The sequence below is a fragment of the Microtus ochrogaster genome, chromosome 2, assembly GCF_000317375.1.
Source record: "Microtus ochrogaster isolate Prairie Vole_2 chromosome 2, MicOch1.0, whole genome shotgun sequence".
NCBI classification, from domain to species: domain Eukaryota; kingdom Metazoa; phylum Chordata; class Mammalia; order Rodentia; family Cricetidae; genus Microtus; species Microtus ochrogaster.
The window spans coordinates 16501464-16514571 of record NC_022010.1 but is presented as its reverse complement, the minus strand read 5'-3'; the positions used below and the strand labels follow the sequence as shown (position 1 = coordinate 16514571).

The window sequence follows — 13108 nt, the reverse complement described above, 5'->3', positions numbered from 1 at the left end:
CCTGGAGTTGGCCATGACTTGTAACTTGACCCCCTCTCCTCGAAGGTCATAGAAGATGAGCTTTCCCCCAGAGGCTCTCTTGGCATGAATCCGACCTGCCACTTTTAAGGTGGTGTCAGTCAGGTGGTCCCCAGGCTGCAGGTGACTGTACTCTTGGATGAACTGAGTCAGGGAGATGTCCACATGGAACTTGTGTGGGTACGGGTCCTCCCCACTGACCTTCAGCTGCTAGACTGCTTGACTACGGATCTTGTAGTATTGGTTTGGATCCAGAGTCTCCTCCTCAGCACCCACGCCATTGTCAACAGTATGGTTGGTGGCAGCAGCAGCCTGGCTCAGCTGCTTCTCACTGAGTTCTTTCTGCTTGGCCTCTTTCTCTGCCACTTTCTTCTCAGCTTTCAGGCGTCTCTTTAGTTCATTCTTGCTTAGTTTCGGCTCGCCATCAACTTTTACTTCACTATCCTGCAGCGTGGCCATCTTCCCACCAGGCCGACCTAAAGAAAAAAAAAAGAAATGACTAGCGTAGTGCTACAACTTCCAGGTCAAGACCCGAAGCCCCACCTCTTGTAAGTCACCTTCTTAACTGGGGTGACTTCAGCATTTGCCACTAAGGTACTACTCAGTGGCCATTATGATTAAGGGTGACAGGGAGCTTCCCTTTTCTTTAAATAGCATTCCCTTGTTTTAAAGAGAAAAATATTAATTTTCTAATGGTATTTTGGTTAGGAGCAGTTACGGAGAGCAGTGATTTTACATAAGGACCTGAAACAAGTCATTCAGTATTCATAAGTACAAGAATAGAGTGTCCCTGAAGCTGATTTACTAAAACCCAAAGGTAGGACATCTGCAGGAAATGGCTTTGGGCCATGACTATGATCAAATTGGAGGATCTAAAGTGGACAGTTGCTGCAGAGGAGATGCTATAGTCTAATGGGTAACTTCGGATGCTGCCAAGTCAGTAAATACAACTATCATTAAAGTGCATAGGTCAGATAATACTTGATTAATTATAACTCAGATTTTGTGATATCTTCTACCTAGTCTTACTTCTGGATATACAATACATGTGTGTACACTTTTACTTTCATACACTGATCATCCACTTAGGGTATCTGAAGTAACTAGTATAAAGTTCAATATAAGCATTTTCTGAACTCATGAATCATAAAAGCAACTCAGTACCACTAAATAACAATTTATTCTTTTTTTTGTTTTTTGAGACAGGGTTTCTCTGTGGTTTTTGGAGCCTGTCCTGGAACTAGCTCTGTAGACCAGGCTGGTCTCGAACTCACAGAGATCCTCCTGGCTCTGCCTCCCGAGTGCTGGGATTAAAGGCGTGCGCCACCACCGCCCGGCTAACAATTTATTCTTATTAGAAATCTCCAACATTGTTTTTGAAATACACTGATAAGCACGAAATAGTCTATAGTTAACTCTAAACTATAAATATAATATTTTATATAAACAATAAATAGCAATATAAACTGAAAATATAATTTTAATATAAACAATGAATATAATAAAACTGTACAATATGGTGTATATTTTTATCACAAGTACTCTAGTTACATTGTTATAACTGACTTGAAAGAACTATTCTAGATCCAGGTGTTGGTGGTTCACGCCTCTAATCCCAACATTCTGGAGGCAGAGGTAGGCAGGTCTCTATGAGTTCAAGGACAGCCTGGTCTACAGAAAGAAAAGAAGCAATGAAGGAAAGGATAAAGGAAGGAAGAAAATCTTGCCGGGCGGTGGTGGTGCATGCCTTTAATCCCAGCACTCGGGAGGCAGAGACAGGCGGATCTCTGCAAGTTTGAGGTCAGCCTGGTCTACAAGAGCTAGTTCCAGGACAGGAATCAAAAGCTACGGAGAAACCCTGACTCGAAAATAAAAAAAAAAAAAAAAAAAAAAAAAAACTGCAAGGAAGTAAGAAAATTAGATTATGAGTTATGACCCTGAGTTGTTATAAGTATTAAGTCTCTAACTCCTCGGCAGGTGGTGGTGGCACAGACCTTTAATCCCAGAGAAGCAGAGACAGGTGGATCTCGCTAGGTGAGTTTGAGGCCAGCCTGGCTATAGAGTGAATTCCAGGACAGGCTCCAAAGCTACAAACCCAAATAAAACAAAAAAGTCTCTAACTAACGCCTTTTATCAAGTGGATTGTCAAAAACAAATATGATCTTTATTCTTCAAGCCTAGAATGGCCACTAATAAATGTGGGATGTTCACCATTGTTTGGTCTTAAGGTACACTCTGTTCTTACTGTCGCCTACCCTTAACTTGTCTGTGTTGTGATAAAGATTCATCCAGTTCTTATGTGTTCAGGATTCACCATTTTTTTTTTTCCAAAATGAATGGTTCTCAAGAGGTGTCATTTAAATTTTCAGCAACTTAGAATTTCAATTAAGAAAGAGCCAGTGCTCTCAAGACAGTGAAGCTAAGGAGTTCAGGATGTAGATCTCACGCAGCATGCAGGAGTGGTTGGGCCTGTCCCTGGGGAAAGTCAAATTGGAGAGACTTGGAGAAAAGCAAAAAACTTCCTGCATCCTGAATCTCTGTACCATGCCTTGCCTTTATGATTTGAGTACTCCATAACCCTCTCTTTCTTCCTTGGGAGCAGCCTTGAACATCCTGCTCTGAGTGCTGGAATTATTAGCCAACATTGGTTACTGTCTTAGGGACTTTTCTTCCCTCCCTTCCTCTTCCTTCCCCTCCTCTCCCCTCCCCCCTCCTTATTTCCTTCCTTTCTTTCCTCCTTCCTTTCTTCTTCTTTTTTTTTTTTTTAAAGATTTATATATTTATTTTATGTATATGAGTGCTCTATCTACATGTATACCTTTACACCAGAAGTGGGCATAAGATTCCATTATAGATGGTTGTGAGCCACTATATGATTGCTGGGAATTGAACTTAAGACCTCTGGAAGAGCAGCTAGTGCCCTTAACCTCTGAGCCATCTCTCCAGTCCATTGGGGGACTTTTCTCTTTCTTTTCTTCTTTTTTTGGTTTTCTGAGACAAGTTTTCTCTATGTAATAGTTCTGGCTGTCCTGGAACTCACTCTGTAGACCAGGATGTCTCGAGCAGATATCTGCCTTCCTCTGCCTCCTGAGTGCTGGGATTATTGGTTAGCACTGCTGACTATTTTAAGGACTTTTCAGTAAGTCTAACCTCTGTTTATGCTTGCATGCATGTATACATGTGCGTATGTGCGTGTGCATGTGTATATATAAGTGTTTGTGCACATATATATATATTTGGTGCTGAGGATTGTACCAAAACAGGTTAAACATGCACTCTATTGGTGAGCCATCATCCTGGGTGTTCTATTCTGGATTTTAAAAGGAACTTTACCAGAAAAACCTGGTACGGGGATATCCATCAGTGAAGAACCAACTTTACAGGTCATGTTTTCTGTTTGGTTGGAATGGAAATAAGTTTTGATGTGAACTATTTTTACTTTTTAGAGTTTTTTTCCTTTGTTTTTCTTTATGTGTGTCTGTGGTATGTGTGTTTGGGGACAGAGGTTGGCATCAAGTGTCTTTCATGATTGCTCTTAACCTTATATATTGAGGCAGAGATCTTAGTTGAACCCAGAAGTTACTGGTTTTGCTAGGTTAGCTAGCCAGTTTGCTCCTGGGGTTCCTCTGTATTTGTATCCCTAAGTGCTCCTAGATTGCAGGTGGACAACCTTCCATGACTGCCTTGCATTTACATATATGGTGGAGGTCCAAACTCTCACATATATAGGCAAGCATTTTATCCCCTTGTTTTGCTTTTGAGAGAAGGGTTTCACTCTGCAACCCAGGCTGTGAATCTTATATAATTTCTGAGAGGTGGAATTAAAGTTGTGAGCCATTGTGCCTGGTACTGTGGACTCTGTAGAAGTTAATGGGCATATTTGCTTCCATAATGACTTTGGTGAAGGCAATACATACCCACTTCTCTATTGTATTTTTTTTTTTTTTAGATTTTAACATTTGAGACCAAGAACCCAACTGAGTTAGCAGAACGTTTGCGCTCTGTTTGTGGGAATCAGAGCAATGCCTATGCCCGCTTGCTGGAATACCGCCTGAATGCCTTGCGTGGACTGTGGAATGCCCAGCGCCAGCTGGCCCTGGAGGAACAGCATGAAAGGGAAGGCTCTGGTGATGAAGAAACCTTGGCCCTACTCAAGCGCCAGGGCTTGCTGCAGCAACCCGAGCAAGCGCCCTTCACATCCCGGGTGGGCCTCCTGTTGGTCTTCCCCCTTATTCAGTCCCAGAGTAGAACAGACCCCTCCCTCTGTAACATAACTGCTGAGGTGCTATTGAACTGCCTGCGTGACTGTCAGCCTCTGAGCTTGACCAAGGAGCCTGCTGACTGTCTCAATGGGATAGAAACCTTGCTGTGCTCTTGGCTAGAGGAGACCTCGGACACAGGCCGACACATCCCACACAAACAGAAGGAGAATGCTGCCGCTGCCCTGGTGGCTTTGGCATGTGCCAGGTAAGGAAAATGACACAATGTGCCACTTGTATACTCTCTGCCTTGTGCACTTGCACCAGGTTTATTTCATGGGTATCTCAGCATGTGCTTCTGTTTTTAGTTTTGAATGTCACAGCTTCAGGCATACTTCATGAGTCCAGCTCTCCTTTAGTGACAGCTAGGAGCAGCAGCCTTTACTGCAGCTGATTACTCTTGGGGTCCAACTTCCACAGAGCAGAGGGTACTATGTCTGTTTCTCCTTTAAGGAAAGGCAAAATGTTATAGAAATGTTAATTATTTTTTTAAATGTCAATAAAGGGGTCTTTCAGCAAATTACAGGATCTCACCTTGTCACAAAACTAAGTCATAGATTGTATTTCTGGACTCCCATTTATATATTTTAAATATTTTACATTTACTTATTGTGTATGTGGGGTACATGCATATGACATAATGTGAATATGGAGATCAGAGGACAACTTGCATGACTCAGTTCTCTTCTTCCACCATGGAGGTTTTGGGATAGAATTCAGGTCATCAGGATGGTAGTGAGTGTCCTTGCCTGCTGAGCCGCCTCACCTGTCCTGGGCCCTGCTTTAACTGAAAGATGTCTCTGTTTATGTCAAGATACAGTAGCATGCTGTCCTCTCTACTGATGTGCTTGACTTGCTGTTGCTAGGAAACAGATTTGGATTTGTCCCTTCCCCTCCCACAGGGTCTTGCTGCAGTGCCCAGGCTGGTCTGTAGCTTGTAATTCTAACAGCATGTATGATCTTGTGTGAGGAAGTTCACTGCCCTTGTTCCTCTCAGAGTATATTGTCAGGGACCCATTACAACCATGACCTGCTTGTCTAGTGTCAATCACTTATCTTTCCTCCTCAGAATATTTTTTTTTGGGGGGGGGCAGGGTGTGATCATCCTTTTTTAACCCAGGTTTATGTGGCAGAGGATTTTTCTTTATGGCTTCAAAATTGATCTACAATTGACTGAATCTCCAGTCATTATTAAAGGCAGGGTAACATCATTCTACACTGTCTGCTTCCTTGCCCGGAGCAAACTGTCACAGGTTGGTCTCAGTTCCTGAAGACAGCAGCTGATTTTGCAAACTCTGACATGAGTTTCATTCTGGAGATATTGGATCATACAGAAATAAGATTCTCTGTAAAGGCTTTAGATTAGGTTGATTGATTTTTCTGCATACGCAAAAAACAATTTTGAGGCTTGAATAGATTTATTATCAATGTGAAAGTTCCATTTTGAGAAAATTCCCACTTAGACATTACTATCTCTAGCAAGGATGCTGGGAATAATATTTTAGTTTTGAGCATTTCATTATTGAACATTGGATCACTAAACTCACTTTTTAATTATGAACTAAAATTTATTCTAATCACAATACTTATTAAAATTATGTGTTTAAGATTCCAAATTCTATTTGGCACAAATATGAAATGAATATTCCTCCTCCTCCAACATTTCCCCCTTCTCTCCCTCTTCCCCCTCTTCATTTTTAATTAAGTTTGCTTACAAGAGCATGGGTAAGGGGTTATTTATAGGAGCATAAGTACCTTACCAATGGCTAAATCATTATGAAAATGCTTCTTCCTCCCATAGCAACCATTAACTGCCTCAGAAGGGGTGAAACATCCTGAGCCCCTCTCCACTCCATCACAAATGTGGATGGGTCAGTCTTATGTAGGTCTCATACAGGTAGTGAACAGCTGCTGTGACTATGACTACACAGTCATGTCATCCAGAAGACCTCATTTCAGAGCACTCCATTCCTTCCCAGCTTTGTCTTTGTATACCTCTACCAAGAAGTTCCCTGAGCCTTGGAGGGCTAATGTTAGGGCTGAGCATACAACAGTCATTTATGCTCAGTACTATAGCTAGTTATGAGTATTTAACTGATACCCACTGCAGAATGACACTTCTGATCAAAGTTGGCAGCAGCATTAAGCTATGAGTATAAACATAACTATTTATAAGACAACTTGTCCATAACAGAACAACCGTAGTAGCTTTTCTACGAGGACCTGTCATCTTCCCGCCACATACTTTTTGTCTAGTTTTACTGTCCCAAGTGGGAATTCCCTGAGTGGACTCCCTCTCCCTCCAGCAGTCATGCCATTATTGCCTGGCAGGTCAGTAGGGTATGTTGCTCAGTCTTTTAAATCTTTATTGCTGCGTGAGACTGATAGGTTTTTCTCCTCCAGCAGCCCACCTGATAACTTTGAAAGCTAGCCATCAGAGAGGAAGTTTCCAGTTTCTCCTGCATTTGGAGGTGGGGGGGGTGAGGTTTTTGGGGGGGACTGTTAGGGAGATCATGATTCTCCCTTCTTAGCTGTGTTCACAGGCATTAGCTACAAACCTGGCTTACAAGTAATACTTGTCTAATATCTCCTGGCATGTAGGAGTCTTGCTAACTCCTAGGCCATAGAGATTCAGGCCTCTAATTTTATAAAGCTGGCAGTTCAGTGGTCCAGGGATGCTTCATTCTGCAAAACCTTCATACTCAGCGCTTTTATGTCAGGAACTCTTTTCTGTGGTTAAGAAACAGTGGTGAACAGTCAGAGTCCCTAAAATTTCAGAATTTATATGAACATGAGGCAGGGTAGCCACATACATGTATCAGGTAATTTCAGAGAGTGATATAATCAGAGAAAAAGAAGGCAGGATTGTGTGTTTTTTTCCCCCAAGATTTATTTATTTAATGTACATTGGGGTTTTGCCCGCATGTTTGTCTGTATGAGGGTGTCGGATTCCCTGGAACTAGAGTTACAGACAGTTTTGAACTGCCATGTGGGTGCTGAGAGGTGAACCTTGGTCCTCTGGAAGAGCAGTCAATGCTCTTAATCACTTGAGCCATCTCTCCAATCCCAGGACTGGTGGTTGTTTTTTTTTTTTTAAAATGTTTTTAGATTTATTTTATGTCTGTATATCACATATGTGCCTGGTGCCTGCAGAGGGCAGAAGGCATCATCGGATTCCCTGGGACTGGAGTTGTCAAATGGTTGTAAGCCACATGTAGGTACTTAACCCAGGTCATCTGAAAGAGCAGCAAGTGCTTTTAACTGCTAAGCCATCTTTCCAGGCCAAAACCAGGATGTTTTGGTGGAGGATAGCTAAGTGGAGGTGGGGCAGAGGCAGAACTGACTGACTACCTGGTATCTGAACTGAAGATTGGGTGATGAGAAAGAGCTAGCACAAGAGCCAGCAGCAGAGAGCTCTATAGAAGAGGGGCAGCAGGCAGCAAAGAAGGGTCGCTGGACTGTTATGGAAGACTGGAAGAGATAGGAGGTGAGATTGGTCTAACCTAGTACACATAGAGGTTGTGAGCCATGGAAAGACTTTACATATTTCTCTTAAAATGTGACTAAAGCCAGCAGGCTGAAATGATGTAGAGTTAGTGGCTCTTCATTCTTCAAATGTTGTGCTTTATCCCTCTGTGTAATTCAGTGTCTCCCAGGGAGTTGTGCCTATTGATCAGATGGAGGCAGAATCCACAGGACTTAGGGGACAGGACAGATTGTGCAGTCGTGGCGGTGCCCGGTTTCAATGTCTGTGTCTCCAGGCTACAGGCAGTGCCTTTATATTACACTGCCTCCCTGCCTTAACCTGTCCTTTGAACGTGTGAGATAGTGCAAGGATCAAATTAAAAGGAAGTCTGAGTCTGCTAGGTCTTGTGATAGGCACTCTGTTTCTGTTGAAGTTAGGCACAGAACACCTGCCAATTAAGGCTTGCTTAAGAGAAGAGGGTGACTAGCAAGGTAACTCCTCAGATCCAGGCGGCTGTTAGTCTGGGCATCTATACCTGGAGTGCTGCCAGGTGGGCCTTGTCCTTCTTGAAAGTACCTTCTTTGCAGTCCTGCTGACATCCCAGACTTCTAGCTTTGGGAATCATGAGGAAGTCAGTGCATAGTGAGTCCTGCAAGTGAGATGTTGTGTGAAGTGGATGAATTTAACAAAGCCTTCAAGGTTAAGTTTGGAAACACTGTTTAGACTTGAGATTCACTCACCCTGTGATGTCTTTCCTGAGGATCAGGTGGTATGATGATGGAACCTGTCCATACACAATACCCCCAGGTGCTTGGTAACTTGAGCTTTGTGGTTTTGATTTTTCTGTCAGCGGGAAAGCAAGGAAACATCTCCATAGTTGAAATTATGTTGGCCCCCTACTCACGTCCTGCCAGAACCAGTGACTGTGGGTAAGATGGCTGAAGTTTGTACATTTTCTGAACTGTAGAAGCAGATAGACCCATCTTGGCACCTTCTACTGTGGTTAATAAGATGAGCCCTAGCTGCCCAACTTGCTTGCTTTTCCATTCCTTCCTTTTCTCTCTAGGGGATCATTGAAGACTTTTGTCCACACAGTCCATCTGCTACAGAGACAGACTGAGCTGGGCTCCCTGCCTGTCGCCGATGTTTTATATAGGTGAGTTGTCCCTTTACATCCTGTCCTTCTAAATAAGATTTGTGCATGGATGCTTTTAGGGACAGATTACTAAACCTTTCTAATTGATAGTTTTGAATATAGACTCATAGCTAACTGCTTAAGGATGTCAAAGTGTTCTTAGAGTGTATTTTTAAACTTAAAAACGAGTTCTAGTCTGTGTTGAATTTTTACTGTGATATGAGATGACAGTGTGTTCAGGTGTAAAGAAGAAATTGAAATCTTTCTCAGTTTTCTTTTTTTTTTTTTTTGGTTTTGGAGCCTGTTCTGGAACTAGCTCTCGTAGACCAGGCTGGTCTCGAACTCACAGAGATCCGCCTGCCTCTGCCTCCCGAGTGTTGGGATTAAAGGCGTGCGCCACCACCGCCCGGCTTTCTCAGTTTTATTATCCAGTAATACCACTTGTTTCATTTTGGTAGGTGTGCTTCCTACACATGGCCCTCTTTACCTGTTTCTTTTTCCCTCATGCATATTTGTCTACTTAATAAGCATACATTTAGGCTGGGAATGTAAAACCTGGTGTAGTGGTGCATGTTTATTAATTCCAGCATTTGGGAGGTAGAAGCAGAAGGATCAGGGAGTTCAAGGCTAGCCTGGGTTACATGAGGCAACATTACTAAAATCTAAAGCCCCCCTCCAAATAATTAAATAAATAAAAATAGAATGGCTATATTTTATATACAGATAAATTAAAATTTTTTGAGGATGTTGATACCATGCCAAGGTATGTGGTATGACTGTGGAAGAAAGCCACTTGCAGGGATCACTCCTTCGGCCTGATGGAGACAGGTTCTTTCCTGTTTCTGCATTACACACTCCAGGTTACCTGGCTTGTGAGCTTCTGGGCCACTGTCTACTCCATATCAATGTGGGAGTGCTGGGAATTAGAGGTGTGTACCACCATGGTCCTCCCAGGGGTTGAGCTCAGGCCATCACCTTGCATGACCTTCGTGCTTCCTGACCACCAAGCCATCTACCTGGCCCAAAGTTTTGTAAACATTGCTTTGTAATTTTTTATTAAAATATACTGTGAATAGTATTCAAATGTATATTTCTTTAAACTATTTGCATTTGCTTTTTGAGCTGGTAAGTAGACTTCTGGTTTGCTGGAATAGGTACTCTTAGGTCTTTGCAATTCTTCACCCCACAGGCTGCTACTTTTGGAAGGGGGACCTGGATCCCCATCCTGTTTACTTGGGGGAAAACACATAGTATCCTGGGGGTATGAAGACATGCTGCCTGCACCAGACAGCAACGCTGGCTCCAGTTCTGAGAACAAAGGTAATGGGAATGAATGCAAGGGCTAATGTCCTGGGATTAACAGTAAAATATGAGAAGAGTGGTTTTAGATCACTGTGGCAAATGCTTTGGCTGGAGCCCTGAGTTTGTTTTAATTTAGAGCTGAAGATTCCTGTACTTTGTTTGCTTTATCAGTGCAAGTCTGAAGGCTGATACTCAAGGACAGGTGAGCAGATGGACAGGCTTTACTGTTCTAGCCAAGGGCCGTGTGGCGTGTGTTACTTCACTTGGCTCATGCTCCTCAGGTACTGAAGCTGTAGTGCATATTTGTAAGATGGTCAGACATGCCCCATGATACCATTTCTTCTAATAGTTTACTCTGTTCATTATGGTCCCTCCTGTACTAAAGACAAAAGAAGACAGAAGAAAACCTGAACTGTTAAGTCCTTTACACAAAGTAGGAAGTGTTGAGGTTTTTTTTTTTTTTTGGCTTTTCGAGACAGGGTTTCTCTGTGGCTTTGGAGCCTGTCCTGGAACTAGGTCTTGTAGACCAGGCTGGTCTCGAACTCACAGAGATCCGCCTGCCTGTGCCTCCCAAGTGCTGGGATTAAAGGTGTGCGCCACCACCGCCCGGCATGTTGAGGTATTTTTTACACAGTGTTATAGGGTTACCTGCCAAGTTATTACATGACCTCAGCAAAAATGACAGAGGCTCTCTTAAGTAACCTCTGCCAGATTCTTTGAGTGACTGGGACCTCAGCATTGTCTCTGTAACTGTTTAGACAGCACCCAGGTCATCAGTTCTGCTCTACACTGTGCACTGTCCTCCTACTGGGCAGTATAGCTTGCCAAAAGTAGGATTTGTTTCCAAACTGATTTGTCATTGTAGTTGACCACCAGTTATTATAATGACATTACTTACTGTAACATTATATCATAGTATGTCATTAGCTGTTAGATAACTGATGAAATAGAACAAGAAAAGAAAAAACCCTGTGCCTCTGAGAAATTGGTTCAGGGCAGATGGGTATAGATTGAGCTGAGAGCCTGTCCAGCACACTCCTTCATTTTCAGCCCTTTCTGAGACTCCTCCCCATCAAGTCTAAGGCACATAGTGCAGTGTGAGCAATGGCTGCTCAGCACCTCACAGCCCAGAGCCATTCTCTTATAACCCTTTCTTCTGGAGAGGGCTGAGAGGAGGGGCAAGGAAGGCACAGGCCACAGAGTTGCCGGAGAAGCAGACCACCTGCTGTGTCCAGGCTGCGCTCACTGGAATGGACTCCAAACTCTGCTTTGAGCTAAAGCCTTTTTATTCTCTCTTCAAACCACCTGCTGTTCCCTAGGGGAGGGTTTCTGAGGGGACAGCAGCAGGCTGACGTGTTTGCTTTTGTGTTCAGGGGAACGGTGTGTTTCTTAGAGTACTTGTAGAGCAATTCTTTCTTCTGCTCCTTTTCCTCCTTCCACACTTCCTTCTTTCCCTCTTATTTTCTTTCTTCCTCTTCTCCACCAACTCCTTTTTTTTCCTTTCCTTTCCCTTTGATTTGGATATTCTTTCTGTATGGCCCAGGTTGCTTTCAAAATTCAGGATTCAAGGAGTCCCTTTGTCCCAGCCTCTCTAGATAGAATATCAATTCCTGGCCAGTTTTGTGTAGTTGGTCCACTTTACTTCTGTCTTTTGTCAGACACATACACTAAAGGACTTGGACTGTGATCTAAAGATGGGCAAGTATATGTAATTGAATAGTTCCAAGTGAAAATATTTAAGATGTCACAGGTTGTGGTTGGCACACACTATTAATCCCAGCACTCAGTGGCAGAGGCAGGGATCTCTGTAAATTGAAGGACAGCCAGGGCTTTACAGGGTGACCCTGCCTCTAAATCAATCAATCAATCAATCAATCAATCAATCAATCAATCAATCGGAGCTAAAAAGATGGCCCAAAGGTAAAGGTTAGGAGTACTGCTCTTCGGACTGGAGAGGGAGGAGGAGAGGAGTAGGGGGAGGGAAATGGGAGGCTGGGAGGAGGCGGAAATTTTTTTTTTTCAACTAAAAAAAAAGTATTGGTTTCAGGGCTGGAGAGATAGATGGCTCAGTGGTTAAGAGCACTGGCTGCTCTTCCAGAGAACCAGGGTTCAATTCCCGCACCCATGTGGCAGCTCTTAACTGTCTGTAACTCCAGTTCCAGGTGATTGACACCTTCACACAGAGTATATGCAGACAAAACACCAGTGCACATCAAACAAACAAATAAATCTTAAAATAAAACAAAAGTATCAATTGCAGTCGGGTGGTGGTAGCAGAGGCAGAAAAATCTCTGAGTTTTAGCTTAGCCTGGTTTAGAGAGATAGTTCCATGACAGCCAGAGCTACATGAAGAAACCCTGACTTGGAAAAACAAAGTGTGTGTGTGTGTGTGTGTGTGTGTGTGTGTGTGTGTGTGTATGTGTATGAGAGTGTGTGTATGAGAGAGAGAGAGAGAACTGATTGCTCTCCCAGAGACTTGGGTTTGATTCCCAGCACTTATGTGGCAGAGAATAGCTGTCTTCTGACCTCTGCAGGCAGTGCTCTCACTGTTTTTCTTCCTTTGGGGGAGGCGGGGTAGGAATTAGTAGATCTCTATTCTCTCAGATTAGTAGACTGAACATTAAATCTAAATCCAGTGCTGGTTTGAGTGATGTGACATTGAATTTCCTCTAGTGTGACATACTTCAGGCAGGCCAACTCCCTTAAAATACAATGAGGGAAAGATTATAAAAATGAACACTTAAAGTTTTACCTATAGCCTCATTTTAAGACAAATTCTTGGGAAAATCATTTAGTAAATCATTTAACTACTACATAGAGAAACTGTTCTTTTTTCTTTTTTTTTTTTTTTTTCGAGACAGGGTTTCTCTGTGGTTTTGGAGCCTGTCCTGGAACTAGCTCTGTAGACCAGGCTGGTCTCGAACTCAC

At 43.0% G+C, this 13108-nt stretch overlaps 1 protein-coding gene across 1 annotated transcript in view; it reads left to right on the top strand.

The window, feature by feature from the left end:
* Positions 1-13108, top strand: part of Hectd4 (HECT domain E3 ubiquitin protein ligase 4) — a 198724-nt gene that overhangs the window by 45927 nt on the left and 139689 nt on the right. The window contains exons 2-4 of the mRNA XM_013349655.2: positions 3968-4485; positions 8810-8899; positions 10068-10198. Of these exons, the coding sequence (XP_013205109.1) occupies positions 3968-4485; positions 8810-8899; positions 10068-10198 (739 nt within the window). The remainder of the gene's footprint in view (positions 1-3967; positions 4486-8809; positions 8900-10067; positions 10199-13108) is intronic.